Source organism: Diaporthe amygdali, assembly GCF_026229845.1.
Source record: "Diaporthe amygdali strain CAA958 chromosome Unknown NODE_8_length_1307975_cov_65_857355, whole genome shotgun sequence".
NCBI lineage: Eukaryota > Fungi > Ascomycota > Sordariomycetes > Diaporthales > Diaporthaceae > Diaporthe > Diaporthe amygdali.
In genome coordinates this window covers 1,228,491-1,255,180 of record NW_026517028.1, presented here as the reverse complement: position 1 = coordinate 1,255,180, position 26,690 = coordinate 1,228,491, and the positions used below count along the sequence as shown (strand labels likewise).

Below are 26,690 nucleotides of genomic sequence, written 5' to 3'. Positions count from 1 at the left end.
GCCATCTCTCCTACGTAATCTCTCGTCATGCCTAGTTCCAGGAATGGCCCATCCCTCCCTTCCACTCCCGTCCTCTCACACCCTGCCCAACTTGATCCCTTGGCTCGTGTATGATGGACACCTCTAAGTGTCCAGAATGCCTCGGTAGTATTAGACCACGCCCAAATAATAATAGTAAACAGGGCTGGCCGCGTCTGAGCCTCGTATCCATGTGAAGCCATCCTACACATGAATCATTTCCTAAATGAAAACCCAAAGCCTGAACGCCGTGAAGATGCTGAGGTGCACTAAAGAGGCCCTAAAAGATCGAAATAGGTGTCGATGCCACTAGTGGAAAAAAAGATCGCAATTTGACTGCAGGTGGCAATGTCGAAGCAAAGAGTCGTCGCAATAGAGCCGCCAGCGAATGGGGTATATAAAAGAATGCAATTGCAATAGTCAGGGTATAGGGCGGCTGTTTCACCAGCTGCTGCTGAAATATCAGGTTGAAATCAAGATTCAAAAGCCGAAGACAGAGGACAATATTGTCCGCATGCAGGATTAGAAAGGGCTCCGTGTCAAACGAGGCGTCTTGTAAATGTCGAAACCACGGCGGCGCGGGTCACATGAAGTGGCTAGCGATGTGCAGCCTCGAGGGCGCTCACATCATTCCTAGCCTTGTCCTCCTCTTCTCCATTCTGGGCATGGGCGCTGACGGTGCTAATCCTCTCCCTGGACCACCTCCCATGGGTGGTCCAAGTCTACCGTTGCCCATCGGCATGCCAGGTCGGTAAGGTCCGCTTGGTGGAGGTCCACGCATTCCTGGTCTGCCTGGGGGCGCAAGGTTCGAGCTACCATAGCTCCGTTGCGAGCTCATCGAGGGGCTTCTTCTGTATGTCTGGGGCTGCAGCCGCCTGAACGCGTCTTTCTCGCAATATGCTCTGCCATCAACGTCAAAATAACCATCTCGGAGAACGACGTTGCAGTCTCCGCACCGGAAACATTGTACGTGGTACTTCTTGGTGCTTTCATCTTCGAGGTACTGTCCTTCAATGCCATCCCGGCATGATCCGCAAACACTGCCATTGACCTGGTGATAGTGGCGTTTGCAGTACGGCTGATCCTCATGCACGTAGAATTCCGCCGTCTGGAAAGGCTCCCGGCATTCTGTGCATACGAAGCACGCTTTATGGTAACGGCCAGATAGTCGTCCGTCAGCGCTGGAAATAGACTTGCCCACAATGGCATCACCACATCCCTTGCAGTTTCCTCGTGAGCCCCGAAGAGTCGGTTCGCGTCGATGCTGAGGTGCTCGAGGCTGAGCGGGTGGCAGAGGTGAGGATCCTGATCGCAGTCCTCCTTGAATCGCTGGATCGGATCGCCCACCTTGGTCATACCTAGAGGAAGGTGGCGACGGGGTCCGCCCTCCTTGTATGGCAGGATCATATCGCTCGTCGTTCATCGGCGCCTGCCTCCGCTCAGGGCTTCCTGACTGATTCATCTCCCTCGGGCTCAGCTCATCCATGGACGCCTGTATGTCACTCATCAGGTTATCGAACCCAGAAGTGTTGGAAGGCTTGCGCGCCGATGCCGTAGAGCGAGCAGGACTCGTGCTCGAGCTTGGATAGCTGGGTTGACTGGAGCCCTGTGAGAGCGATGATGACACGGACACTGAGGGTGAATGATACGGATTCATGTCTCCGAACTCTTCCGCGAGGTTGATGCTTGGAGCGTTCCCTCCAGACGTTGGGGGGCGCACGAGGCTCGTCCGCGGTGGAGGTGCACGGGTTGTGACCGGACCCATGCGAACACTCATATCCGTTGAAGGGTTCCGGTACTTGTCATACCGGTCTGGCCGCGGACCAGGAGCAGAGGGTGTACGCAGTGGCGGTTCGAGTTCCTCGCTCGGCCTGGGGAACGTCTTGGAACGGTTAGGGCCACCAAACGAATCTGTGTCCTGGTCATCTCTTTGCGGAGGACCAAAACCACCGTAACCATTCTTCCTCGGAACTCTAGGCGGACCCATGCTCCCAGCTCCATTGCTACCAGATGACGCCGAAGTACCAGGTCGCTCAACCTCATCATACGGTCGCCGCGGTGGGGAGCCTCCGAATCTGTTTCTAGGCGGCGATGCCGATTGTCCGCTTCCGAAGGGGCCCGGGGCGATATCGTCCATGCGATTGAGCAGGCTTGGTGCCTTTTTCTGCGGGCTTGCTGGCGCATACGCAGGGTACAATTCCGTATCACCAAAGCCACCATAGCCTCCAGATCTCCTCGTCTGAGAAGGATTCTGGTCGTCGCTGGCGATACTTGGTGCAAAGTAGTCGTCGGCCCTGCCGATACTTGGACGAGCACCTGGTGTTCTGGGTGACACGCTTCTTGAGCCACTGGAGAAACTGAGTGGTGTCAATGGCTGTCGCGAATAACTGCGATCTGTGGAATGAATGTCAGTAGACTGAAGAGGGGAAGGGTAGAGTGAGGCGCTCGACGGACTGGCCATGGCAGTGTCCACTGGTGGTACACTGATTTTGTCATGTATGCCTTTATACAAAGGTGTGAACGCATCTATAGAGTTGGCACCACCGCTGGCGCCACCGCCTGCACCACCACCACAGATGTGGTCGCCCATCATGGACAACTCGACTTGTAGCCCACATGATGAACATTTTATTGTCGGCATGAAGCTCGACTCTCTTGGTGCCCCCGCCATCTTGTGCTGTAAGTGTTGGACGACAGCGCTGCAAGGCACGGGGAAATGCCTAGCCCGGCACTGTCGCTACGATAATTCACAATGCGAACGAAGCGCAATCGTCTTTGAGTGAGATTTGGTAAGTGGTACTTGAGCGCGTCTGGTGTGGTCCTGGTGGGAGAGTGAGGATTCCTGCAGAGCCGGTTTGGCGGGAAGTGACGTGAGTGCCAGAGTTTGGCGATGTGAGGGGGAAAGTTTGGGATCTCTGTCAGTTGGGATCTCAGATCGGATACTGATGCCTAGGAAGGCCGCGGTGCAATGCGAAACGTGGTGAACAATCGGTAAGAGTCCATACAATGGGACGGTGGTCACGAGTGGTGAAACCGGCCAGTGGGTTGGTAGCCGGGATTGGACGACGTTGTGTGGAAGGGTTCTGGTGGGACAAAGAGTATTGATTCCGGGTTGGCGGTCGAGTCCAAGGGCAGCGCACGTTTCGAAAACAAAGAAACAGAAGACCAGATGACGACAGAAGACCAATTGGCTGCGAGGGACAAAGCGAAGGGTGGGAAAGGTCTGAATTTGTTTGTGCCTGCGGTGTTGCAGAGAGTGTCTCGAGTTGTGGATGGAGGTTCCTGGTGCTGGTGTGTGCCAGGCAGGGTGGAGTGTGGGCGGTCGTCGAGACGGGCTGCCCTTGTGAGCAAAAGCGGCCGAGGTGGGCGTGAAGCAGCTCTCGGATTGGTGGTAGCCGACGCTACCCCTGACCAAGGTAGCAGCAACTCGGAGATCGTTGGACCTGGATCCTGGGATCTAGATCCCTGCCTGGCGACCGTTTGAGTCTGTGTCCTCTCGTTCGCTGGCGCGATGCACTCTCTTCTTGGTGCTGCTGGTCTTTTAGGCTTGGGTCGCCGTGCATGTACCTAGGTAGGCACAAATTGTGACATGTGGCCCTAGTGACGCTAACTAGTGCCCCTCAGACTGGTCGCAGATGTCAGTCAGTGACAAGTGAGGTGACGGACTCGACGATGGTGCATGTGTGGGTGTGTGTATGTGTGTGTGTCCAAGAGCACCAATTCCATTCCCAATGGACAAGGGGGTGGTCGGTCGGTTCGTATGTACTGTGTAGGAGTGGAGTGGCAGACCACCCTGGTAGCTGGTGAGGGAGAGCCGTGTAGATAGAAAAGACGCGAGAAGGCGAAGAGGAGAGTGTTTTCGCGGTCTGCAGCATGCAGTCTGCACTCTGCACTCTGCTTAATCAGGACACGAAGACAGCTGGATTGCGTCGAACGGAATTGGATTGGCCTTGCCTTGAATTGGACGATGGGATTGGATTTGAATTCGAGGGAGAGCACGCCCCAGGTGGCCGCTAGTCCATCTGGGGGATGAGCGGTATGGTGGGCAAGCGGGTCCAGTTCAAGTGAAATGCGCAGGTGCGAGCCAGCAAGGATAATGAGGGTAATGAGGTGCGCTACAGTGCAGTAGATGCACAGTACAGAACAGAGCAGAACAGACTACCTACCTAGCAATGCTAGCAGTAGCCGTAATCTGTCAGTCTGGGTGGTGTGGTGGATATCTCAGATATTGTGGTATCGACTGTACGCAGTACTATCTAGCACCTCATGGTCTAAGGATGGATAAAGTGGTCCCTGGATTGTGCAAATCGGTTGGCAATCCCTGGTTTCCAAGGTTTGCAGAGGTCGGCTAGACCCCAAGTGGGTGATGTGCGAAAAGTGGCAGGCTCACCTGAGCAGCGCTGGCATCTGGGCGCGTTTCAATTGCGGAAATTCACGTCGTCGATCGGATCGAGAAAACGGTGATGCTCCCACGGGGACCACAGCAATTATAACAGTAGTGCAAAACTAATCGCGCAACTTCACAATTGGCGAGGGTGCCGCGCTCTTTAATCGCTGGCAGAGCACGATGGGCATTTGATTGTCGAGGACGACGTAGATAACCAGCAACCCGTGTGCTGATCTCATCCCATCTCATCTCACCAAACCAACCTTCCTCACCTCCAACTCGCCTCACTTCAGCCCTGGGCTCCCTTCCCAGCCCTCCTCCCTCTTTTGACTCGTTACGGTCAACGGTCTGGCGCCCAGCCCTGTGCAGTATCTATTCATACACCGTCCCGTTGTCCAACACCAAACAGGCTGCGTACCATGCGCATTCAGACGACGTGTTGTTGTTTATGCACCGCTTTGAGCCGTGGGCCGAGTTTACAATTATAGCCACGCAGCCGTGTCAAATATACAGACACGTAAGGGTCTTTCTTTTTTCGGGCACCGGGCAGCCTTGGAAGAATTGACTCCACTGCCGCCGGGCTGCATCGCCCGTCGAACCAGGGCACACCATGGCAATTCGCGGCCCGAACGACTTGAGGCTCCAGCCCTCGCCCACGGCAGCCCACGGGTACCTTGCAGCACGTACGCAACCGATGGGACCCTCAAGCTCGAGGCTCCAGCTCACGAACGCCTAGATACGGTTGCTGCACGGGGAACCTTCCACACTCAGATCCGAACTCCGCCAATCGATAAAAAGTCTAAACCTCGAGTTGCCTTTGTCTTTGCTACATCATTCATGCTCACCTTACCTCACCTCATTACACGTGTATCCCACATCCCTTCCAAGGCCGACCAAGAGATCCGCCAGGCCCAGCAAGGGACAGACAGCCGCTCGAGTCAGATGGCCGAGGGAGACATATTCATCGGCACTCAGGTCGTAGTCGATCTTGACATCGGAGCAGCTTTGAGTGGTGTGGTTGCAGCGGGCTTGGGGCTTTAATTTCGAGGCTCCGTCCATTCATCATTTCCACCCGCACTTCTCGAAACGTCTCCGTCGTCAGGTGGATGGGGTGAAGCAGAACACGGCGGGCACAACACCAAATCAGCCGTGCGAATTCCGAGCGAACCACAATCCAATTCACCACCTTGCCCCCGACTGCCTAAATCCCGACGTGGTCATGAACCAAGAAATCAACACGGTCCAGCACGGCCAATGTGGCGCCATTAGAGGACCCCTAATCCCCTTTCCCCCATCCCACAGCTAATGCAATTTCTCTGCGTGCCACTTTGGGAAGGCCATCATGTCCACCCCCGGCGCCGATCCAAGCTCAGCCCGTCAAATCAATCCCCCTCTCCATCGCTCTACCACCAAATTCGTTATCAGCACACCACCCCAAGAGACCCCATTTGTCAAAGTGATCGCCCTTCCCCAGCATCTCATTTGCATTGTCGAGCCAACCGGTGGCGCCTGCGCCGATGTGTGCCTCCTCCTTCTGGGGAGGCAAAGCTGGGGGATCTAAGGCTTACCTTGGCAGCCAGCCTCGAGGACAGCACACAGACCTCGACCGTCTCTGTCCGGAATGTGGTCTCGACCTCATGGACTATAAAGTGTCAAATTAGAAAGAGTACATGTGGCATCGGCTCTTTCGGAGCCACCGCAGCGGCTCTCTCGGCTCACCATGCGGCCACGGACTACCCGCTTCCAGAAGCTTTGGATAAATGTCATTCATCGACCGGCGCCCGGCTAGTGCTAGGCGTGGAAAGAGGGCATGGGCAAGGTCGCCCGGCCCTGAAAAAGGGTCTACTTCAATCTCAAGCCAATGGGCTACAGAGAGCAAGGGTATCGGCAGTAATGGGAGCCTATCTCACCCAAGGACGGCCGTCAAGTGACGGGTCCAGAGCGACCGTATCGAAGAAGCTCCGATGAGTTCGGTCTCATCTTCGCCGGGGCATGCGGCGCTATCATGAAACACGGTTGCGGCGGCACCCACGGTTTTGTTGTGGGTAAATGAACACTGGCGATCCAGCAACTAGCCATGTTGCATTAACGATGGTCGCCACCAATTCTCCCGGGTCTTTCCTCTAGCCGGGGCTTCAGGTTCAGCCACCACTCCAGATCTTCCGGGTATGAATCTTCTAACCGGGTGTGCTGTGGTCTATCTTGAATGACGGCAGATCATATACACATTCTTTCAATAGTATGTCAAATTGCGGGTCGTCGCAGGGGCTATTTCATGGTTAGTCAGTGACAACGGAGTCTGACCTGACTTACGAGACAGCTCGCTAGCCGCCACTGGTGTCAAGTGACGCTCATGGTCGGCCACACAGCTCACGCTCACGTTTCGCGGCTGGCTTCCTCTCGAGGACATTGTGCGGAGGGGGCCCAGGCCATCCCACCGGGTAGTGAAATTGACCATCTGGTCGCATTATGCGAACCTTTGTGACACATCATCGTGTGCCAGCAGACGGGCCTGCGGGCGTGCGAGTGCACCGCTCTCCAAGCTCACGCTGCTAGCAAAGGACCCTAGAACGCCCGGTATCATACTTGGCAACAACGAAGGAACCATACTAGTAGGGATAGCTATCAAGCGAGATTTTTGAGCGAGCGTGACACAGGCAGGCTGGGCGAAAAGGTCGTGAGATTGACCCTTGGCCTTCGATGCACTTTAAAAAGCCCCGAGATCATCAGTCATATTTCAGGGTCCGCAACGCTACAGCTGCTTTTGGCTGAGCATGAGATGTCGAATTCCGCATGAGGAGGGTTCTCGGCTTTAGAAGCAGCGAGTGGGCAGGGTTTGGCCCGCCCAGGCCTGAGACGCAGAATTCCTGTCAAAGCAAGCGAGGACGAGTCCTCTGCTCTGAACAATAAATATAGAAAACGAATATATATGTAACCCGGCCGGTCGCCGGGCTCATGTGTGGAGTGAGTTCTGACGGGCCCGAAAACACCCCGATGACATTTGTCGTGTTCAGTGATTGAAGACGGCATTGCGCGGCATAATGCGTGTGCTGAGAGCCAAGCATTTCACCTGCCGCGTTCCCGCCATTGATGTCACACATGTCTCCTCTCCTCAAGTCAACACGCATCTCGCTTGCTTGCAGCTGCAGTGTTATGCAAGTTGCAACAACAATGGGCTGTTCGACCCAATGGCGCAGTATGCGCTGGCTGCTTGGGAAATTGGCTGGTTAAACATCGCGTGCTTCGCTGGCGGTCTTGGTTAGCGTTTGATAGCGGGATCTTCGGATAGCTCTGCCTTCTCACCGCCTGAAGCTTGCATGCAAGATTGATAGTAATAAATATGCTTTATCCCGAGCTTCTTTCCTCGTGTCGTGGTCCATTCATAACATTGTTTCTTCAGTAATCGGCACTGACACAGCTCGTGAAGACAGCATTGCTATCATAACTTCAAAAATCTTCTAGAAATCGATCGCGCTCTCGGGCTGCGGTCACCTGGAACCGTCAAGACGTTTTCCAATCTCCTTAACTCGTAAGTCCCTTATGAACATGCTCCGAACTGCAGCAGACCTCACTGACAATGTCTCAGCGTCCATCATCCGTACGCAGGAGCCCGTTGTGCCTCTCGAGGAGGGAGTACAGCGGACTCGCCCTTCACTCACTAAAGGGCGTCATCATTCAACGCGCAAACCAAGTAAGCCTTTGACTACCAGTCATCATGGCGCCGCACGCCGAGGGAGCCGCGGCGGGCTCTGCGTACGGAGACGGACAGAGAAACGGCAATGGAGTGAGCCATGAAACCGACAAGAAGCCCCTTTTCATGGTGAACTCCTCCAATGTCAAGTACACGGACAGCGAGATCTTGTCTAAGTACACCTATCGCACCACCAGCGTGACCACTGCCGACGATGGCAGTTACCAGGCCACCCCACATGAGACTGTGTACAACTTTCATGTTGACCGCAAGGTTCCCAAGGTTGGTATGATGCTCGTCGGTTGGGGTGGTAACAATGGTACCACTGTCACCGCGGGTATCATCGCCAATCGTCGTGGCCTCGTGTGGGACACTCGTGAAGGCCCCCGTGCTGCAAACTACTACGGGTCTGTCATCATGGGATCAACCATGAAGCTAGGTACTGATGCTAAGACAAACACGGACGTGAACATACCATTCCACAACGTGCTGCCAATGGTGCACCCAAATGACCTGGTAATTGGTGGCTGGGACATCAGTGGCATGGACCTGGCTCGTGCCATGGATCGTGCCGCTGTTTTGGAGCCTACGCTCAAGGCCATGGTGAAGAAGGAGATGGCTGAGATGCGTCCTTTGCCGAGCATCTACTACCCTGACTTCATTGCCGCCAATCAAGAGGACCGGGCTGACAATGTCATCCCGGGCACGAAGGCTTCCACGGCACATGTGGAGCAGATTCGCAAGGATATTCGTGACTTCAAGGCTCAGCACGGTCTCGATAAGGTCGTTGTTCAATGGACAGCCAACACGGAGCGTTATGCTGATATTATCCCCGGCGTGAATGACACTGCCGACAACCTGCTCAAGTCCATTGAGCAGGGTCATGAGGAAATCGCGCCGTCTACTGTCTTTGCCGTGGCATGCATCCTCGAAAAGACGCCTTTCATCAACGGCAGCCCGCAGAACACCTTCGTGCCCGGCGCCATCGATCTCGCCGAGCGCCATGGCGCCTTCATCGGAGGCGACGACTTCAAGTCGGGCCAGACCAAGATGAAGTCCGCCCTGGTCGACTTCCTGATCAACGCGGGCATCAAGCTGACGTCCATTGCGAGCTACAACCACCTTGGCAACAACGACGGCATGAACCTGAGCTCGCACAAGCAGTTCCGCAGCAAGGAGATCTCCAAGTCCAACGTCGTCGACGACATGGTCGAGGCGAACACCGTGCTGTACAAGAAGGGCGAGCACCCTGATCACACCGTGGTCATCAAGTACATGCCCGCCGTCGGGGACAACAAGCGCGCCCTGGACGAGTACTATGCTGAGATCTTCATGGGCGGCCACCAGACGATTTCGTAAGTCCCTCGCTATTGTCGATGGATTGCCTCTTGAAATTGCGTAGATGAGTGACTGAGTTGACTAACCGCCACCAGCATCTTCAACGTCTGCGAGGACTCCCTGCTCGCCTCGCCCCTCATCATCGACCTCGTAATCGTCGCGGAGATGATGACGCGCATCCAGTGGAAGCGTGAGGGCGACGACGACTACAAGGGCTTCCATAGCGTCCTCAGCATTCTCAGCTACATGCTCAAGGCCCCGCTCACGCCCCCCGGCGCGCCCGTCGTCAACTCTCTGGCCAAGCAGCGCGGCGCCCTGACCAACATCTTCCGCGCGTGCGTTGGCCTCGAGCCTGAGTCTGACATGACCTTGGAACACAAGCTGTACTGAGCTGCTTGCGACTGGAATGGAGGTTGTGTCTCGGTGCTGCTCTCTCTTGATCATCAAGGAAGGGATCTCCAGGCACGGCTGAATTTACTTTCTTTCACAGCAGTCTACCTGTGCGGTCTTGCGCGGTGGGCTCTGCTGACTCTATGTGAAGGTCACCTTTTCGGCCGTTTTGGGAACCACTTCAACAGTGACCCACTAGTATGATACTATTTCAATCTAGAAGAAAATATACCAACAGTCCTTACCGAGATATTCTGCTCCGCCACAACTTACAGAGAAAAGTGAAGTGGAATAGTTTAGCCTTTCATGATGCGCTAAGTAATATTTGTGTCCATTGTATTCGCGGTAGGTATCTGTTGCCAGCGCTCCTAAGATTGAGGGAAGACATTCGCGGTGAGTATATACACTACGTGTCGCGAACTGAAAATAGTGCTCAAGGGCCGATTCACTCCAATGTTTTCAGAAGGGTGTCAAACTCCTTCATCCTCTCAAACGAGTGAGTAAGACTTGGGAAGGCTTCCGCTTCTGACAGCTGCCCAGGGTCTGAGGAAGCGCCGTCGTCCCACCATTTGGCAAAGCGCTCGTAAACCTCGCCGGTGCATCTCGCCCGCAGAGGTAGCTCCTCCTGCCAGTCCTTCCATTCCACCTCCACATCAACAACCTCGTCGGACTCATGGTCATGAACCTGGATCCGGACAGGCTCGTCGTATGAGTCCCCAGAGAAAATATACGGCCCGGAGGGACTGGTAAGTAGTATCTCCCCCTTTTCGCCGTTGATACTCCATACGAAGGCCGGCTGCCCCTTGAAAGGCGGACCGAGCCTGAGCGTGACGGCGAGCGACACACCGTCCGCAACGTTCTTCCTGGCCGGCGCGAGCTGCCCGTGAACGGCAAGGAAGTCCGGCACATCGGACTGCACCGTCCTCGTCACGGCCCCATCGCCGCTCAGGATCCGGATCTCAGGCCGCTGTATCTGCATCCTGCTCGCCGCCTGCCCGCCCTCCCACTCGCCCAGCACATCGTGCACGTAGTCGATGACATGCCCGTACGTGATGGTCAGCGGGCTGCCACCGACCTTGCGGTCCGCAAAGTAGGCCAAGCCCTCGGACAGCGAGTCGCGCGCCAGGATGTTGGCAAAGACGCGCGCCTCGCTGCTCAGCACCTTGCCGATCCGCCCGGAGTCGATGAGCTCCTTGAGCTTGAGGACGGGCGGGCACACCCGGCCCTGGAGGCCCGCGACGCTCTTGGCGAACCCGGGTGTGCCTGTCAGGGTCAGCGCGCTGGCATAGTTGGACGCGATGGGCCACTCGATGAACACGGCCTTGCCTGCGTCGAGGGAGGGCTTCACGACGGCCGCGTGCGTGTCCACGCGGGTGCTGCAGACGACGAGGTCGACGTCGGGGTCCTTGGCTAGCGCGGCTGGGTCGCCGTAGGCCTTCACGGAGGCAGGGAGGTCGAAGTGAGCCCTTGCTGCCTCTGCTGCTTGGACGCTGGAGTTGAGGAGGGCTACGATCTCGTAGTGCTCCCTGGCGCGGGGGAGGAGTAGGTAAGGAAGGTGTCCTTCAGCTGCCCACGAGGTTGTTGCGCTTGCGGAGAGACCTATGATTGCGACACGGATGGGGGCCATTGTGGAGCGGTTTTACTCTTTTATGTTTGAAAGTAGCTGTGGCGATTAATTGGCGATGCAACTGTCGTTGGTTGAGTATCGATCACTCACTAAAATGGTTTCCCAGTTCTATAGTAGGGTGGAAGGACTTTAATATTCGTATAATACGTGGAAATCAACTTGATGATGCCCTAGACAATTGCGTATAACCCGCTTACAAATTGCCCTCGATGAAGCTGGCAATGACACCACTCGCTCGCACACGCAAATCAAGCATATCGGCAGCAAACCTGCTTACAAATGTCGTCAGCAGGGCGCCCTTCACTTGCTGGTGCGACGAAGTGCAGTAAGGTCATGCATTTCAAACTCCTTAATGAGGTTAAGTGATTGACTTTTTAGTCTTTAATACTCTTTGCAGTTGTTCTACTGCTTTGGATGTGCTGTGACCCTTCCATACGAAAGCTATGAATTGCGTTGCTTGCAATGCAAATGAGAATGACATAAGCCGATATTGAGCAAATGGCAATCACTTCCCAAGCATCGAATTCTGGAACGTAACTCGTGTGTGTCTAGCAGGATCTGTATATGACGAACAGGGCTGCTTTTGTGGTGTTTTGCGGTCGCTCTGTTTCTAGCTTTCAATAATGATGGTAGTATAGTGTCCTGTTGGCTGGGTTCAGAAAGCTCCCGAACATATCTCACAGTACCACGATTTTCTATGCTTATTGGCACCTTCTGGAGTATTTGGCTCCGTTGAGGCTTTTCGTGTAGCTGTAAGACGGAACTATGTGCGACTTCGTCCAGTACGGCCAGAAGGGAGCTGACATGTTCGCAAGTGGCCCTGTGCAGATCCTTTGCCCAACTTATCTTCACACATCCTTCTTAGGTTCCGAATGATTTTCCGTACTTCAACAGTCTAATAGACAATATTCTGTAGAGTCCTGGCGCCTAGAAATCGGGCTCGGTAATAGCCACGGCTTACTAGTGCAAGGACTGCCCCAAAGTGTGGGAGGTAAGCAGCCAGAGTAGTCGTGTAGCATTTGCTTCTGTATTTACGCTGTCCGAACCATAAGTCAAATGGCACAGAAGTGCTCGGAGTCAATGACAACAATCACTCCACCACGTGGACGACGAGGGCATTTCGATTACCATTTTGAAAAGACATGGGCTTGTGCGTCATGGAACAGAGCTATTGCTTTCAAGCAAATTTCGGAATGTGTTCAATTTCACAGGGGCACACCATATTTAATTCCATACTGTGCAGGCTCTCTCAAAACCGAGCCCATTTATACTGGAGTAGCCAGAGCAAAGAAGAAAGTCAACGATTTAGTGGAAATATATTGGGCTGCGACTATGATGCCATGCTCTTCAAGCTGGTATCAGAAGTAAAGATACAATCAGAGCGTTGCGCCCTTCTCAAATGCACCTGGAGACTCCGTGCTCAGTTCTGGTCCTTTAAGTCTACGTATTCGGACCCAATTCATTTGCACAGGTCCACAAATGGCTATCAATTGGCAACATTTAAAGAACGCTGCGATAGAATTACCACGTTATGAGATTCTCCACTTGAGTGCCTAAGTAGCGAAAGCCATGACTTGCTTGGCCTCAAATTTCAGAAAAGACTGGTGAAAAGGAGAGGGTTAGCTCAAGCTATACCCCGTATTGACGTCTATTCAAGAGCAGCAGAAACAGAAACAGAGGTGTAGATTGAATGTAGTGTGAGAAGAACAGTTCAAGACGATGGGATTGCTAAATATAGACGGGTGTGGGCATTTCTGAGTGAGACTTGACTCTTAAAAATGCCTGTGGGAGCAGAAGTAATGAATCTTCAACGGCTGTCCAGGCGCTGTCCTTTGGGACGTGGAAGATTTGTCACTGTTCTAGTGCATTTTACCGCCTATCTGCCTAAACCAGAGATAGGAATGGTCATGGTGGCTGCAAGCAGACGTTGGATCAAGCCGTTGGCACCGAAAGACGGCAGCGGAACCGAGCTGTGAAGTTGAGTTGAAGCACCGTGAGCCCCTTTTCCCTGACTTAGGCGTCGTGCACACGGGCCACCTCCCACTAAGCGTGCCGTTGGTCAGCTAGTCCTAGGCTCTGGTCTAGCACCTTACGGCACGCTTAGGTATCGACGGCCCACTGTTTCCGTGCCCACCGGTCCAATGTTCCAGCCGGTGGCCGTAGTTCCAAGGACTCGACGGCTGGCGCTGCGCTGCCCATGTTTCGTCGGTCCTTCGCTTCGTTTTCGCGATGGGGTGGGATTTATCGATTGAGCAATCCACCACGCGGCCGCTCCTTTTCATCCATCTCATCTCCCAATCTCGGACTATCTGTATTCACAATCTGGCGGCTTCTTAACGCTCCTTCGCTCTGTTTATATCATCTCTGCATCATTCGTTTGCTGCCCTCACCTTCCCAGTTTGTGTGGTCCTGTTGTTGGTTCCATCCCGCCTCCAGATCGCCCCCTGTTCTTAATATCCGATCCTAATTCCGTATGAATCGCCCCTGATGCCCAAGATTTGATTGGATTGACGTATTATGTATGGGTTCATACGACTGCGCCCCTCTTGTTGTTGCTCCTCTTTCCGACGGCACGGTGTACCGCTAAAACGAACCGAGTCGACTTCCAGCACACCCAGACAATAATTGTACCACCACTACGTACCGAAATTCATTCCTGTCGCGGTCGAGCTCATCGTGTCGGCACCCGGAGGAAGGCTCGAAAGCCGTAGCAGACCGCCTTCACACTGGCAATTGGCTTCGCGTCCACCCCTACAGCCACCGTCACGATGGCCGGTGCTCTAAGCAAGCGCCAGCAGGCTCGCAACGAAAAGACTCTGCAGGACCTCGTCCAGAATGTCCCCGGGAACAACCAGTGCGCCGACTGCCAGGCGCGTAACCCAGGTCAGTCCCGGATTTCCGTGCCCTTCTTGTCGCCATCGCTAACCATCGAGACATACAGGCTGGGCATCATGGAGTGTACGTGCAATTTATTTATTCCCCATACGCAACGCCTCGACACCACCCATCACGCGACCAACACGCTCCTCCCCCTCTTGGAAATCACTCAAGACTGATTCATGGTAGTTGGGCATCTTTCTGTGCATGCGATGCGCGTCGATCCATCGCAAGCTAGGCACACACATTTCCAAGGTCAAGTCGCTCAGCATGGACGGCTGGTCAAACGAGCAGGTCGAGGTAAGCCCAGCATCGGCTCTCCCGGCATTTGGTTACCGGAATGGTGTTTGACGTCGAAAGCAGAATATGAAAAAGGTCGGAAACATCACGTCCAACAAGCTATACAACCCTGACAATAAGAGACCTCCGATTCCGGTCGATGCCGATGAAGCCGATTCTGCGATTGAACGGTACATTCGATCCAAGTATATGAACCAAGGTTTCGCGGCCGCAAGAAGGCACCATACCGGAAGCACGACATCTGACGAAACGCCTCCTCCTCTACCACCGAAAAACACGGGGAAGTTCAGCTTCCGTTCTGCTTCATCGACATTCCCGCTCTTCTCGAGATCGAAGAAAGATGTCGCCGCTCGATCAGCACACTCAAGTCCGCTGCCTCCACAAAGTCCCGACTCGGGCCATCGACCAAAGGTCTCCAAGGTTTTCGGTGCTAGCCTCGGCTACGACAGCGACGATGACATGCACAAAAAGCTGGCAAAGCTGCGGGAATTAGGGTTCACAGATGATCGCAAGAACGAGGTCGTGCTCAAGGGCGTCAATGGCAACTTGGAGAGGACAATAGAGTCCCTTGTGCGGTTAGAAGGCCGATCACCTTTGGCTAGCCCGACAGACGAGTTCCCAAGTGTTATCCGGCCGCCAGCATCCGCTGGCCGCATCACTGGGTTGACAGTGTCCCGAGCAGAGACAGCAAGGCCCATGTCCGCCTCGAACAATCCTTTTGATATATCTCCAGTCCAACCTATATCGAGCCAGTCGACGGGCAATATGGCAAATCGGAATCCGTACTACACCAACAATCCGTTTGGTCTGACTGCTGCGCAGTCGAACGATGCTTTGAATCAAGCATTCAACCAAATGTCGCTCGGCGCTCCGCAACCGCTGTTCCCTCACCATACTGGCGGCGTGCCTCAGCAGCAGCAGCAGTTGATGAGCCAGCAGTCCATGCAGCCACCGACACCCTCAATACCCCAGAACTATTCTGCCTCGGTGTTCGATAGTAATTATGCACAGCCTCAGAATGGACAGCAGCCAGGCCTGCAGCCCGCTCAACCACTACAGCCCATGTATACTGGTTACAACCCATTTCTGACCAACTCTCAACCGCCGCCGCAACAGCAGCAGCAGCAGCAGCAGCAAGCTCAGCAACTCTCATCCTTGAACACCAATCTGATGCCGACTCCTACAGGCGGTGCCTACGCCAACAATCCATTTGCGCGATCTCCGACCCGAATCGCCACGCCAACGTCGCTGGGGCAAATTCCAGAGCAAAGCCAGCAGAACTTCTACAGCTCGCCTGTGCAAGCACACCCGCATCAGCAACAGTACCAGCAGCAACAACAGCACACGCAACTGCTTCAGCAACAGCAAATACAGCCCCAGCAACAGCCGCAAATGAACAATCCGTTCTTTGCGCAGACTGCGATGGCTGCGCCGATGCCACAGGCTCAGTTCAACCAGTTCAATCACTTTGGTCAACCTGCGGCCCAACAAGCACCGCAGAGAGCAGACAAGGCATCAATCCTCGCTCTATACAATATGCCGCAGTTTGCGCCTCAAACACAGAATACCAGCCTTGACCAGCAGCAGCAGCAGCAGCAGCAGCCAGCGCAGCAGCCAGCACAGCAGCCGGGACTGACATCAATGAACCAGGTTCTGCATGCTCAGAACCCGGTCATGAACCAGGCAGATGCGGCGGCCTCTGCTTCGACCGCGGGTAATAAGAACCCTTTCCTCGCCGGGGGCGGGGCTCCACAGCCAGCTGCGGCACAGCCTTCAGGCATGGACGGCGTGGTGGGCAACAGAAGCCGGGACAGCATGATGGCGCTTGGTATGGAATGGTCTAATGGACGACACAGTCCCGACGCATTTGCCAACCTCAGCGCAAGATCGATGCGGTGACGAGTTAATGGAATGCATGGGATCGAAGGAATTAGTAATCGACGTGTAAATGAGGCGTATGATCTGGGCCTACCTGTCCAACCGCTGTAAGTGTAGACGCATAGGCGCACGCGGGGTTGGGTTTGTATATACCTCCATCTTGGTAGAGGAGCTGTGGATAATTATTGTACAATATTGACCTTGAGTATGGGCCGACATACCAGGAGAGAATCAAATAATGGGAGCTATGTAAAGCACTGATCTAGGAGGTCACACCAATCTACGCGAACATGAAGACCAGAGAAAAATACAGGGCAGGGTGAGGCTCTGCTGTACCGGTCTCTCGCTCTCCTCAGCCGGTCCAAGCAATCAGCTTGGGGAGACACTGCACATTAGCCGCCCTCTTGTGTCCCCGAGCCTGTAGCACAAGACACGAGCTTCCCGGCAAAGAACATCCGACCACGAGCACAGCGTCTGATGTCGACAGCCTCGTTGACAAAGGTGTTTCCCGTGTCACAGCTGCCGTCTGCATGCATGCATACGACACAATGCAGTGCATTGCAGCGCAGAGTAGAGCAACCTGGGGTGGACCCACCACCCATCTGCCCCCTCTGGAGGGGGTTTTCCCCCCCTGAATCCCACCAATGGTGATGGCAGGCGTTGAGGCGGCTCTGCGCTGATCGATGATCAGGTTTGCAGTGGGCTCGGCTCCCCCTCGCGCTGCTGCCCCCCTCGCTTTTCTCTACGTGAGTTTATGCGCCACAGCCCGGCTCTTCTTTGTCCACGTTTCCCCCCAGCCCGTTCCCCTGTGTATTGGCGCGGAAGACCGCACAGCTGATAGCCTCACCGACACGATGCATGCAGTCAGCTTCCTGCTCTGCTGGCGAGTGCGGCGGTGGTTGGGTGGGCGCGAGTGGCCGTGCCGTGCGCCCGTCTGACAGTAAGCCCGGTGGTCACATCTGGCGCGCTGTGCCGGGGAACACAGGTTCTCTCCCCTCATCCCCTGGGGATCCCGGGCTCTCCTGGTCGTCTGACAGCAGCCCCCTACACTCACTTCTTTGCGAGCGAGCGAGCGAGGAATACTGCCCGCAGGCGGGATATTGCTCCTGGAGGCGGGTGGCCGCCTCCCGGTGTGATCCGGTGCGATCGCCACGTCGTAGGTTCCGTCGATACCCGGCGTCCCCGCGAGGAAGTCTGCTTCATTCCTTGGCTGGTCGCGGGGGCGCGTTGATATTGCGACTTTGTTGCCTGCTCGGCTGGGCCAGAGATTGTGTACCGTTGTACTTGTGTGTAGAGATAGCCTGCAGGGATGGATCCACAAGGTTTGCTAGGTGCTTGAGAGTACCATAGTATTTGGGAGGGAGAGGAGGAGGGAACCAGACGAAATCTACGTAGATCACCATCTAGACATCTACCCAGATACCCATCTAGATCTCTATCTAGATACCTGCCATCTTGGGATGATCCTCTAAGGTAGTGGTATCTGATTATTCTAAAAGAAGCTATCCCGTGCTGGGTTGTTCCACACAGGATTATGTCACGGAAAAGGGTGTACTGGTCAGTTCATGTCAGATGACTGGGGATCCTCGCGTGTTGTGTACACACAAATACATACATGCAGTCAGTCAGTCTCTCAGCATGTGAATCGTGTTGAGTTGAGTTATGTTGGGATGAGGTAAGGTGAAGTCCATCACTACTACCACTTGCTGCACGTCCAAATCCAGCTGGGAAAGGCAAACAGGGATAATCCCATCCGACCGATCCGCTGGAGATTCGCGCCCCCCACGTCTCGCACCAAAATCCGGGGTCATCAGCAGCTTGGTCGACCGTACCGCCGATTCGACACGCTGAGAAGCTCCAGCCCACCTCAGCCTTATTCTGCTGCATCCTTGCTTTTTATTTCCTCTCTGTCTCCTAGTCTTACTGCAGCCGACAAATCGTGGGTGTGTTGACGGCATGGTTCGTTCGGAAGCGGAAACCTTGGGGGACCCAAGATGCAAGATGCAAGACGCAGAGAAGACAACGACACGGCCGGCCTCTCCGTCCTGGATCTTGGCCAAGTGGCACCCAGCGAGGCCCGGTCGACCTCTCACAAAACACTCTCATGGCTTGGTTTGTTACATGCCACCTCCCTCCTGCCCATCCATTCCTGCTGCTAGTCCTGCCGCCGCCGACCACCATTCGCCGTGGCGTCTCAGTCCTCATGCAGTGTTGCCCTCCGGGAGTGTATACGGGCTGGACCACTCCTCCCCCCGCCCGTCCCTTTCGAGCCGGATGGGCTGGCAGCATGGCTGCTTTCGAGACTGCAGCTTGGCTAGAGCTGCTGTGGTCCTGTTGTTGCGACCACATCTCCCGTCGCCTCCGCCTCGCCTGCACGTCTGCTTGTCTGCTGATCCGGTTCGACTTGTCAACTATCCCGCTCTCACTCTCAACTCTCTGTCTCTGTCTCTCTTTACGTCTTATTTTCTCACTCTACACTCATCTATGTCGCATCCTTCTACCTGGTGGCTTCTGCTGTCTCACCATCCGTCTCTCGTCCTGCAGCTAGAAGGGCTAGAAGCTAGCTCATCAGCAGGAGAGTTGCAGCGTCCGTGGTGGGAGGGGGAACCATTGTCTTTCTTCTCCCTGTCCAGTCCTTCTTACAGATCTCCATAGCCTCATTTGTGGGCCGCCCGCTGCGCACAAGTCTAGGCTGCACCCGCGAACCACATGTATGACGAGATGCGAGGAGCCAGCCGCTGCAGCCTTGTCGACCCGTACCGGCCCTTGACCTTGACCAAGGAGCTGACCTGACCTGATAACTTTGGCCCCCACCCTGCGCCGGCCTCTTTTCCCCTGATTTCTTTCCTCTCCTCTCATCTAACCTCAAATAAGCTGCCTTCTTCCTATGATACCATAAGTGCCACAAGAGAACAGAGGCCTGTTGATATCTGGTTCCCCAGCGCCAGCCAGTGCAGGAACAAGGCTTGAACACTGGGGAACTCCGCAGACGCTTATATTATTCCCGAGAAGTGCAATTCCGGCCTTGACGCTGGAGGATCTATTGTATACAATTATTGACCCAACGTCGTACCTTATTTGCCTCCCACAACGCGGCGAGACCCCTATCCTTCACCGTGGTTCGCTCGTTGCCTCGCCTCGCAAGCCTTAAAAGCGCACATCAGTCGCCCGAGGCTGTTTTTCAAACCTAGGCACACTCAGGTCTGCCTATCTTGAACTTCGACTGCCGATTTACCCACAATAAGAGATTTTTCCAAGTGACACACACAGATTGTAGTTCCAGTATGTCGGTGTCGAGCTCGTCGGTGGATGATGGACCGCGCCCGGGGAATTCAAAGGGGGGCAAGCGGCGACGCCCGGAGCCCCAGACACCTCAACAGAAGATAGATGAATTTTGGGATAAATACAAGACCAAGGCTCCTGGAAAAGGTAAGTCGAGAAGTACTGGCCCGGCGCCCAAGGGGTGTCTGGGCCCCAGCCGTCTTGCTTCTCACACATGCTGACAGCCTCGTCGCAGCTACTTCTATCATACCTCAACAGAGTGACTTCTCTGAGCGAGCCGCCAAGCGAGCCTCGGCCAAGTCTCTTGGTCCGGCCAAGACCACCCAGCAGTCTTATGAGGAAGCCGCAGCACAGTGTCGCCACAAGGTCGCCCAGATCATCAAAGAGTGCCGGCGAGTTAACCAGAAGTACCGGGACCCCCACTTCGATCTGGAGATTGACCTAAAACTCATGCGTCGGGACTGCCTGGATTCGTTGTACAACGTCAAGGACGATGACCGGAGCGATGACTACTGCCGGGAGCCGCCGCTCAAGGACCGCAACCCGCCCCCGTCGGCCACCAGCGTCATGGGCATGCTGGACCGAATCGACAAGGAGACCACCGTGCCTGCGGACGGAGACCCCGAGACAAAGCTCCGTCCGCAGGCGGTCAAGAGGGTCGTGGACATATTTGACGAGCCTAAATTCTTCATCGACGGGCCGACTGCTCACGATGTCCGCCAGGGCAGAGACGGGGATTGCTGGCTCATGGCCGCGCTGTGTACCATCAGCAACAAGCCCGGCCTGATCGAGAAGTGCTGCGTGGCGCATGATCAGGAGGTGGGCGTATACGGGTTTGTGTTTCATCGAGATGGGGAGTGGTTCAGCGAGATCATCGATGACAAGGTGAGTTTACCGGGACCGTTAGCTCCACGAAATTAAATCGTAATTCTGTGTTCAGGCATCGAGTAACATATTCACTGACACTTTCGTGTAGTTATACCTTACAAAACCTGACTATGATGAGCTGTGTTTCGAGCGAATCCTGTGGGAGGACCGAGAGCGTGTAAACTCCGAGGAGGCGTACCGGAAGATCTACCAGTCTAACAGTGGTGCTCTGGTAAGCAAATCATCTCGATACTCTCATTTTCTTTGGAAGCTGTATTAGATACTAAATTCTTTTTCCTTCGCGCAGTACTTTGCCCAATGCGAGAACCCGAACGAGACGTGGCTCCCGCTCCTCGAGAAGGCCTACGCAAAAGCCCACGGCGACTACTCAGCTATCGAAGGCGGTTATGGAGGCGAGGGGATTGAGGATCTCACCGGCGGTGTGACCTCAGAGATCTACACCACAGATATTCTCGATAAAGAGCACTTCTGGACTGAGGAGCTTATGAAGGTCAACCAGGATTTCCTGTTTGGCTGCTCGACTGGTGTCTGGGGTCGCGGTAAGTGTTTTGTTCCCATGCCAAGTCCTAGTATCTGGCTTCCACGTTCAATCCTACGACGAGAAGCCCCGCCCACCAACCCAGGCCCTAGTGAGACAGTATCCTGACATCCGTTTGGAAGCCTGGCACTGGGAAAATGTGGTATACTGACAGTCGGACCTTGCTAGGTTGGGGCGAGCGCAAAGGTATCGTGGAGCTCCACGCGTACTCGGTTCTCAAGGCCCGCGAAATCGACGGTGTGCGCCTCGTGCTCCTCAAGAACCCCTGGGGAAAGCACGAGTGGAAAGGCGCATGGTCCGACGGGTCCAAGGAGTGGACGGCCGAGTGGCTGCAGAAGCTCGACCACAAGTTCGGAGACGACGGTTCCTTCTGGATCTCGTACGAGGACCTGCTCAAGAAGTATCAGGCATTCGACCGCACGAGGCTGTTCGACGAGAGTTGGAAAGTCGCGTCGATCTGGACGACCCTGAACGTGTCGTGGACCTTGGACTACCACGACACCAAGTTCGCCTTCTCGCTTGCAAAGCCTGGGCCAGTGGTCATTGTATGCTCACAGCTCGACGAGCGCTACTTCAAGGGCCTGGAAGGCCAGTACCGATTCGAGCTCAGCTTCAGGGTGCACAAGTCCGGTGAGGAGGATTATGTCGTGCGTAGCCAGGGATACTACCGCATGAATCGAAGTATCAACGTTGAGCTCGAACTTGAGGCGGGCGACTACGTTGTTGTGGTCAAGATTGACGCCTTGCGCAACGAGCGGATAATGCCCGTCGAGGATGTCATACGAGCTTTTGCTAAAGAGAGGAGGGAAAAGTTGCTCCGCATCGGGCTAGCATATGATATTGCGCATAGCAAGGGGAGGATTATCGAGACTCCTGAGGAGAAGACCGCAAGAGAGGCTTACGAGAAGAGGAAGAGAGACAGGGAGAGGAAGAAGATGGCTAAACTGATCATGAAGCAGAGAGAAGAGGATCGGAAGCATGCCATCAGGCAGACAATGAAGAAGAAGAAGGCGACCGAGAAAGCCAGGGCTCGCGCAAAAGCCAGAGCTGAAAGGCGGCAGGCGAGAAGAGAGGCAAAGGAAAAGGCTGAAGAGGAAGAGCGGAAGAAGAAAGAAGAGGCGGGTTCCAGCAATGGGACCCAGGAAAAAGCTGCAGACAAATCCTCTGGGGAGCTCGAGGCCCAGGGTGATACTGTCTCAGCTGAAGTCAAGGATACGGAGGGCGCAGACAAGCTTGACACCAAAGATAGTGGAGCTCAGACAGTGCCAGGTGACGAGAAAGGCGCCAGGCTCGAGATACCGGGCCACGATAGAAGCGCTGCAGAAGGGTCCAAGGACGGCACCGATTCGAGCACAGAGGCGGGTGAGAACACGCCTGCCTCGAGCACAATGTTCGAAAGGACACCTATTCAGGCTGAAGATACGCAGGAGGAAGATGCCTACGTGACAGCCGCCGAGGAGGAGGTTGGGAGCCAGCCAACAACATCTGCCGAAACGTCCAACAGAGAAGAGCCGCCTCCAACGCCCAGGGCTGTCAAGCCCAAGCCTGAGAAATCAGAACCCAAGCGGTCTGTTGACAAAGCGCACCCACCGACTCTCGACAAAGTAGACATTGGCGTGCAAACCGGCCCAGGACTTCCTGAGCGCCAAAGGATTCCAGGCCCACCACCAGGATATATCTACTCGCCACCGCCACCACCACCCCGTGGTCAATTGTACGGCCACCCAAGGGGCGGGCGCCACCCTCCACGGGACTATGGCCATTTACCGCCTCATATCCGCGCCGTCCCGTACTCCTCATTGCCGCCGCCGCCGCCTCCGGGTCGGGGCTTCGGAGGCCCTCCCGACGCATCCTCATCAGACCTCTCGGATGCCTCGACCGACGACGTCATCGACGACTTCGACTCCTTGTCCGAGGTGAGCGAACACGAGATCGACCTGTACATGGAAGCGCAGGACAAGGCGCGTGCCGCTGCGGCGCGGGCAGCCAAGGCGAACCAGCCGACGAGCTCTCCGCCGCCGCCGAACGGGCCAAGCTGTGTGGACGAGCTGAATGAGTTTGAGAAGGACCCTTGGAACGCGGTGGGTGTCTTCGGCTTGAGGGTGTACTACAAGTCGGACGGCAAGGACGACCCGGACAACGAGATCGTGAAGCTGAGGATCGAGCGGCCGAACCCCTACGTATGGGAGGATGACAGCGATGACGAGGCGGACGACGAGAAGGAGAAAGGGACAGCGGAGAAGGGGAAAGAAGCCAAGGAAGAGGCCAATGAGAGCCAGGTGCTCGATATCGATGATAGTGCCAAGGACGCCGTTGCTGAGGACATCACTGCTCGGGAAAAGAAAGAGGACGAGAAGGCTCTGGAAGGGGAGCCTCCGGCGCAGAAAACTCCTGATGACGGGACGGATGTCAAGAAAGAGGCGGATGAGACTGAGGGCTCCAAGGACACCGAGATTGATAAGAAGTCTGGTGAGCCGAAAGTTGATGAGCCTAAGCAGCCGGCGGAAACGTCTATTAAGGAAGAGGAAGAGCCAGAGAAGACAGAGAACCAGGCGTAAATGTCTGGTGCGTGATTTGCTTGGATTTTGGGAGTAAGGTTTCTAGGTGTGTAATTGGCGGATACCCAGCTCATATTCTGGACATGATGCGTGTTTGAACTCGGCTCGGTAACGTATTTGTTGTGTCTACAAGCAAGAAGTAGAATCCAGCAGAAGTGTTCTTAGCCTTGCTATGCTCTGACCGTGAATGTGACCATGGCAAATTGGCCCAGATACAGTTTTATGGTCAGACTTATACCCAGGGATGCCGGAATGGGAGCCATGGCGCCGCGTCGAGCCCTCGAGCTCGGTACTTCAGCCTGGCGAGGGCCAGCAGTGCTTCATCCAGAAACCGGGATAAAATGCGCCCTTCTGTCGCTGTCGCTTGAGGATGAATAGTGCTTTCAAAGTCCTCTACCTCTGTCAACCCAGCCCGTCCAATAGCGAATCGACTTTCCTCCTCTCCTCAACCTCAACGTCATCCACAATCATGGCGTCGCCCTCGCCGAACAAATCACTGTCATCGGCCTCCTTCTCCTCTAGCCTCGCGACCTTGTCGCCAACACGCACGAGAAGCACCCGCATACGCTCGAGCTCCTTCTCCACCTCGCCGTCGCGAGTGACGAGGTTCTCCTGGACGCCACCTGACTGACCGGAAGTCGCATCCTCAGCAGCACCAGCGCCACTGAACGGTGCGAGCCGGGCCTTCATCCGGCGCAGGCGCTCCACGCGCGCCCGGGCCTCCTCCCTCCGTGCTGACAGGCCCCGCAGCCGCATGGCGAGCTCGGCGTAGCGCTTCGCCTCGAGCGGGTAGGCTGCAGCCTCCCTGTCGGACTCCCAGTCCGGCGGTAGTGACGAGACGACCTTCGCGTCGGTGTAGTCGGCCCCGACGTTCCTCCACCCGTCCGCATCGTCGTCTTCATCATCATCATTGCCAATGTCAGCGCGGCGCTCCCCGGCGCTCAGGTACAGCTTGTCGATCTGCTCTGCGATCTGGCGCGTCGCTTGGGGCACGTAGACGCGCCTCGAGTGCTGCTGCAGGGTGTGGTTTAGGCGGAAGAGCGCGTCGTCGACGGCTCTCTCCGAGACTGCGGCTGCGTCGTCGTCATTGGCGGCTGCCTCATTTGCGCGGCGCCAGGCTCGGCTGGGCTGGAGCGGCTGTGAGAGGAGACGCGTTTGGGTGGTGAGGAAGTTCTGCTTGAGGGTGAGGATGGTGGGCGCCGTTGGTGCCATCCTTCGCAAAACGGGAGTGATTATGAACTTGTGACGCGTTATTTGATTGAGCCTTGAATTTCTGCAAGCTTTTGATTGTAAAGACTGGTTATAGGGCGCGTATATCAATCCATAACGTGATGGTGTTGAGATGGAAGTTTGATGGAGGGGTAGGCACCAGTAGATAGGTCTATGACAATGCATGCGACTGATGTGATGCAGCCACTATGCGACTCAATGCAGCCCCCAGGCTTGGTGCAGCTCTGAACCTCAACCTCAGGAAGACACATGTTCAGAATGAAGATCACTCGATATTGTCGAGATATCATGGCCTTTTATTTTGGAATAGGAGACCAACCAGATTTCTGACAACTCGCTTAATTGTGTACACCTTTGGGCGAGTGGACGACCATCAATTTTCACGGTTTAACCGATCCGGTGTCAAATCGACCTAAATTTTGAGCCTCATTATCTTGACAGAGGATGAGCTGACAAATGCCTGGGTCCTGTTTGCACATATGAATTACGTGTAATTCCGGCTCCTCTCATGGTGCCTAGTTATCCTGTCGGCTATTCTATGTAAACCACCAGCTGTTGTTGGCTGAAGTTCCATTCATTGATTTTTATGGGATACTACTTGAATATGACGACTTCTGGCTCCTGACGTCGCATACCGCCTTATCTTGAACCTCCGTCAGGCTCAATAGCATCAACTTCGATCAAGCCTTGCCTTTGAAAAAGCACGCCCAAAACCTTTCTTCTTTTCTTATCTTCATCTCAAACGTCGTATGCAAAAATGGCCAGCCTGGAGATCAGACCATTCTTCACCCAAGGCAGCCAAGGCGAAGCCTCGGAGCCTCCCTCAACGGCCGCCATCATCAAAGCCCTCAGCATGATCCCGCACATCGAGGGAGGCTACTTTGCCGAAACGGACAGGGACCCCCTTCTCGTCCCATCTCCATTTCCCGTCACCCCGGCCTCAGAAGCAACCCTATCACTAGCCGGACCCCAGCGCCCAGGCTTCGACCCAAAGGTTCGCAACGCCTCCACCACCATCTTCTACCTCCTGACCCCCAACACCCCCCAGGGCAACTTCCACCGCAACCGCGCGCGGACGGTGCACACGCTGCACAAGGGCCGGGGTAGATATGTCCTGATCAACACGCGCGGGGGGGTCGAGACCTTCGTGGTCGGGCAGGACGTCAGCCGCGGGGAGAGGCTGCAGTGGATCGTCGAGGGGGACCACTACAAGGCCAGCTACCTGCTCCCCGATAAGGAGGGAGGCGATTCGACTGCCGAGGGGCTCCTGATCTCGGAGACGGTCGTGCCAGGCTTTGAGTATTGCGATCATGACTTCCTCGCAAGGGACGGACTGAGGGAGTTGCTGGGAGCGGAGAAGGCCAAGGGTTTGGAGTGGCTTGTCAGGAGGGATGAGTAGGACGATAGGCATTTTGCATGTAAGTCGCTACTCTGAGAGCTGTGTCGGAAGCTGGCCGTAGTAGGGGGGACACCGGAATTTGCTCAAAGGCATCCAGGACATATGCTACTAGATATAAAGTCCTCTGAGGAACCAATGATGCACAACGAGGCCATCTATGTTGACACGTTCATTTCGCCCTGGATGATCGCCACACAACAGTCTCATTCGTTGCGGACGAAATTGAGGATAAGGCTTTCTTTGGCCTAATTGTGTGCAATTATTATGTCCAAGCCAAGCCGTGCCAAGC

The 26,690-nt window shown here is 55.2% G+C and overlaps 7 protein-coding genes across 7 annotated transcripts; 4 read left to right on the top strand and 3 right to left on the bottom strand.

Moving 5' to 3' along the window:
* Positions 1-614: 614 nt before the first annotated feature.
* On the bottom strand, positions 615-2,608 carry J7T55_013608 (LIM domain-containing protein; the record flags this gene model as incomplete). The annotated part of the gene is made up of 4 exons (XM_053141419.1): positions 615-711; positions 835-920; positions 982-1,297; positions 1,377-2,608. 4 exons carry the CDS (start codon positions 2,606-2,608, stop codon positions 615-617), a joined length of 1,731 nt encoding a protein of 576 aa, XP_052995947.1.
* A 5,512-nt stretch (positions 2,609-8,120) lies between these two features.
* On the top strand, positions 8,121-9,824 carry J7T55_013607 (myo-inositol-1-phosphate synthase; the record flags this gene model as incomplete). Its single annotated transcript, XM_053141418.1, has 2 exons — positions 8,121-9,451; positions 9,530-9,824. The coding sequence occupies 2 exons, from the start codon at positions 8,121-8,123 to the stop codon at positions 9,822-9,824; spliced, it is 1,626 nt and encodes a 541-aa protein (XP_052995946.1).
* Positions 9,825-10,269: 445 nt separating this feature from the next.
* J7T55_013606 (uncharacterized protein) lies at positions 10,270-11,451 on the bottom strand (the record flags this gene model as incomplete). The annotated part of the gene is made up of 1 exon (XM_053141417.1): positions 10,270-11,451. The coding sequence occupies one exon, from the start codon at positions 11,449-11,451 to the stop codon at positions 10,270-10,272; it is 1,182 nt and encodes a 393-aa protein (XP_052995945.1).
* Positions 11,452-14,219: 2,768 nt separating this feature from the next.
* J7T55_013605 (uncharacterized protein) lies at positions 14,220-16,527 on the top strand (the record flags this gene model as incomplete). Its single annotated transcript, XM_053141416.1, has 4 exons — positions 14,220-14,334; positions 14,393-14,409; positions 14,518-14,628; positions 14,692-16,527. 4 exons carry the CDS (start codon positions 14,220-14,222, stop codon positions 16,525-16,527), a joined length of 2,079 nt encoding a protein of 692 aa, XP_052995944.1.
* Positions 16,528-19,790: 3,263 nt separating this feature from the next.
* J7T55_013604 (uncharacterized protein) lies at positions 19,791-23,772 on the top strand (the record flags this gene model as incomplete). The annotated part of the gene is made up of 5 exons (XM_053141415.1): positions 19,791-19,935; positions 20,024-20,673; positions 20,765-20,887; positions 20,963-21,215; positions 21,383-23,772. 5 exons carry the CDS (start codon positions 19,791-19,793, stop codon positions 23,770-23,772), a joined length of 3,561 nt encoding a protein of 1,186 aa, XP_052995943.1.
* A 402-nt stretch (positions 23,773-24,174) lies between these two features.
* On the bottom strand, positions 24,175-24,984 carry J7T55_013603 (kinetochore protein; the record flags this gene model as incomplete). The annotated part of the gene is made up of 1 exon (XM_053141414.1): positions 24,175-24,984. One exon carries the CDS (start codon positions 24,982-24,984, stop codon positions 24,175-24,177), a length of 810 nt encoding a protein of 269 aa, XP_052995942.1.
* Positions 24,985-25,759: 775 nt separating this feature from the next.
* Positions 25,760-26,401, top strand: J7T55_013602 (uncharacterized protein; the record flags this gene model as incomplete). Its single annotated transcript, XM_053141412.1, has 1 exon — positions 25,760-26,401. The coding sequence occupies one exon, from the start codon at positions 25,760-25,762 to the stop codon at positions 26,399-26,401; it is 642 nt and encodes a 213-aa protein (XP_052995941.1).
* Positions 26,402-26,690: the final 289 nt, after the last annotated feature.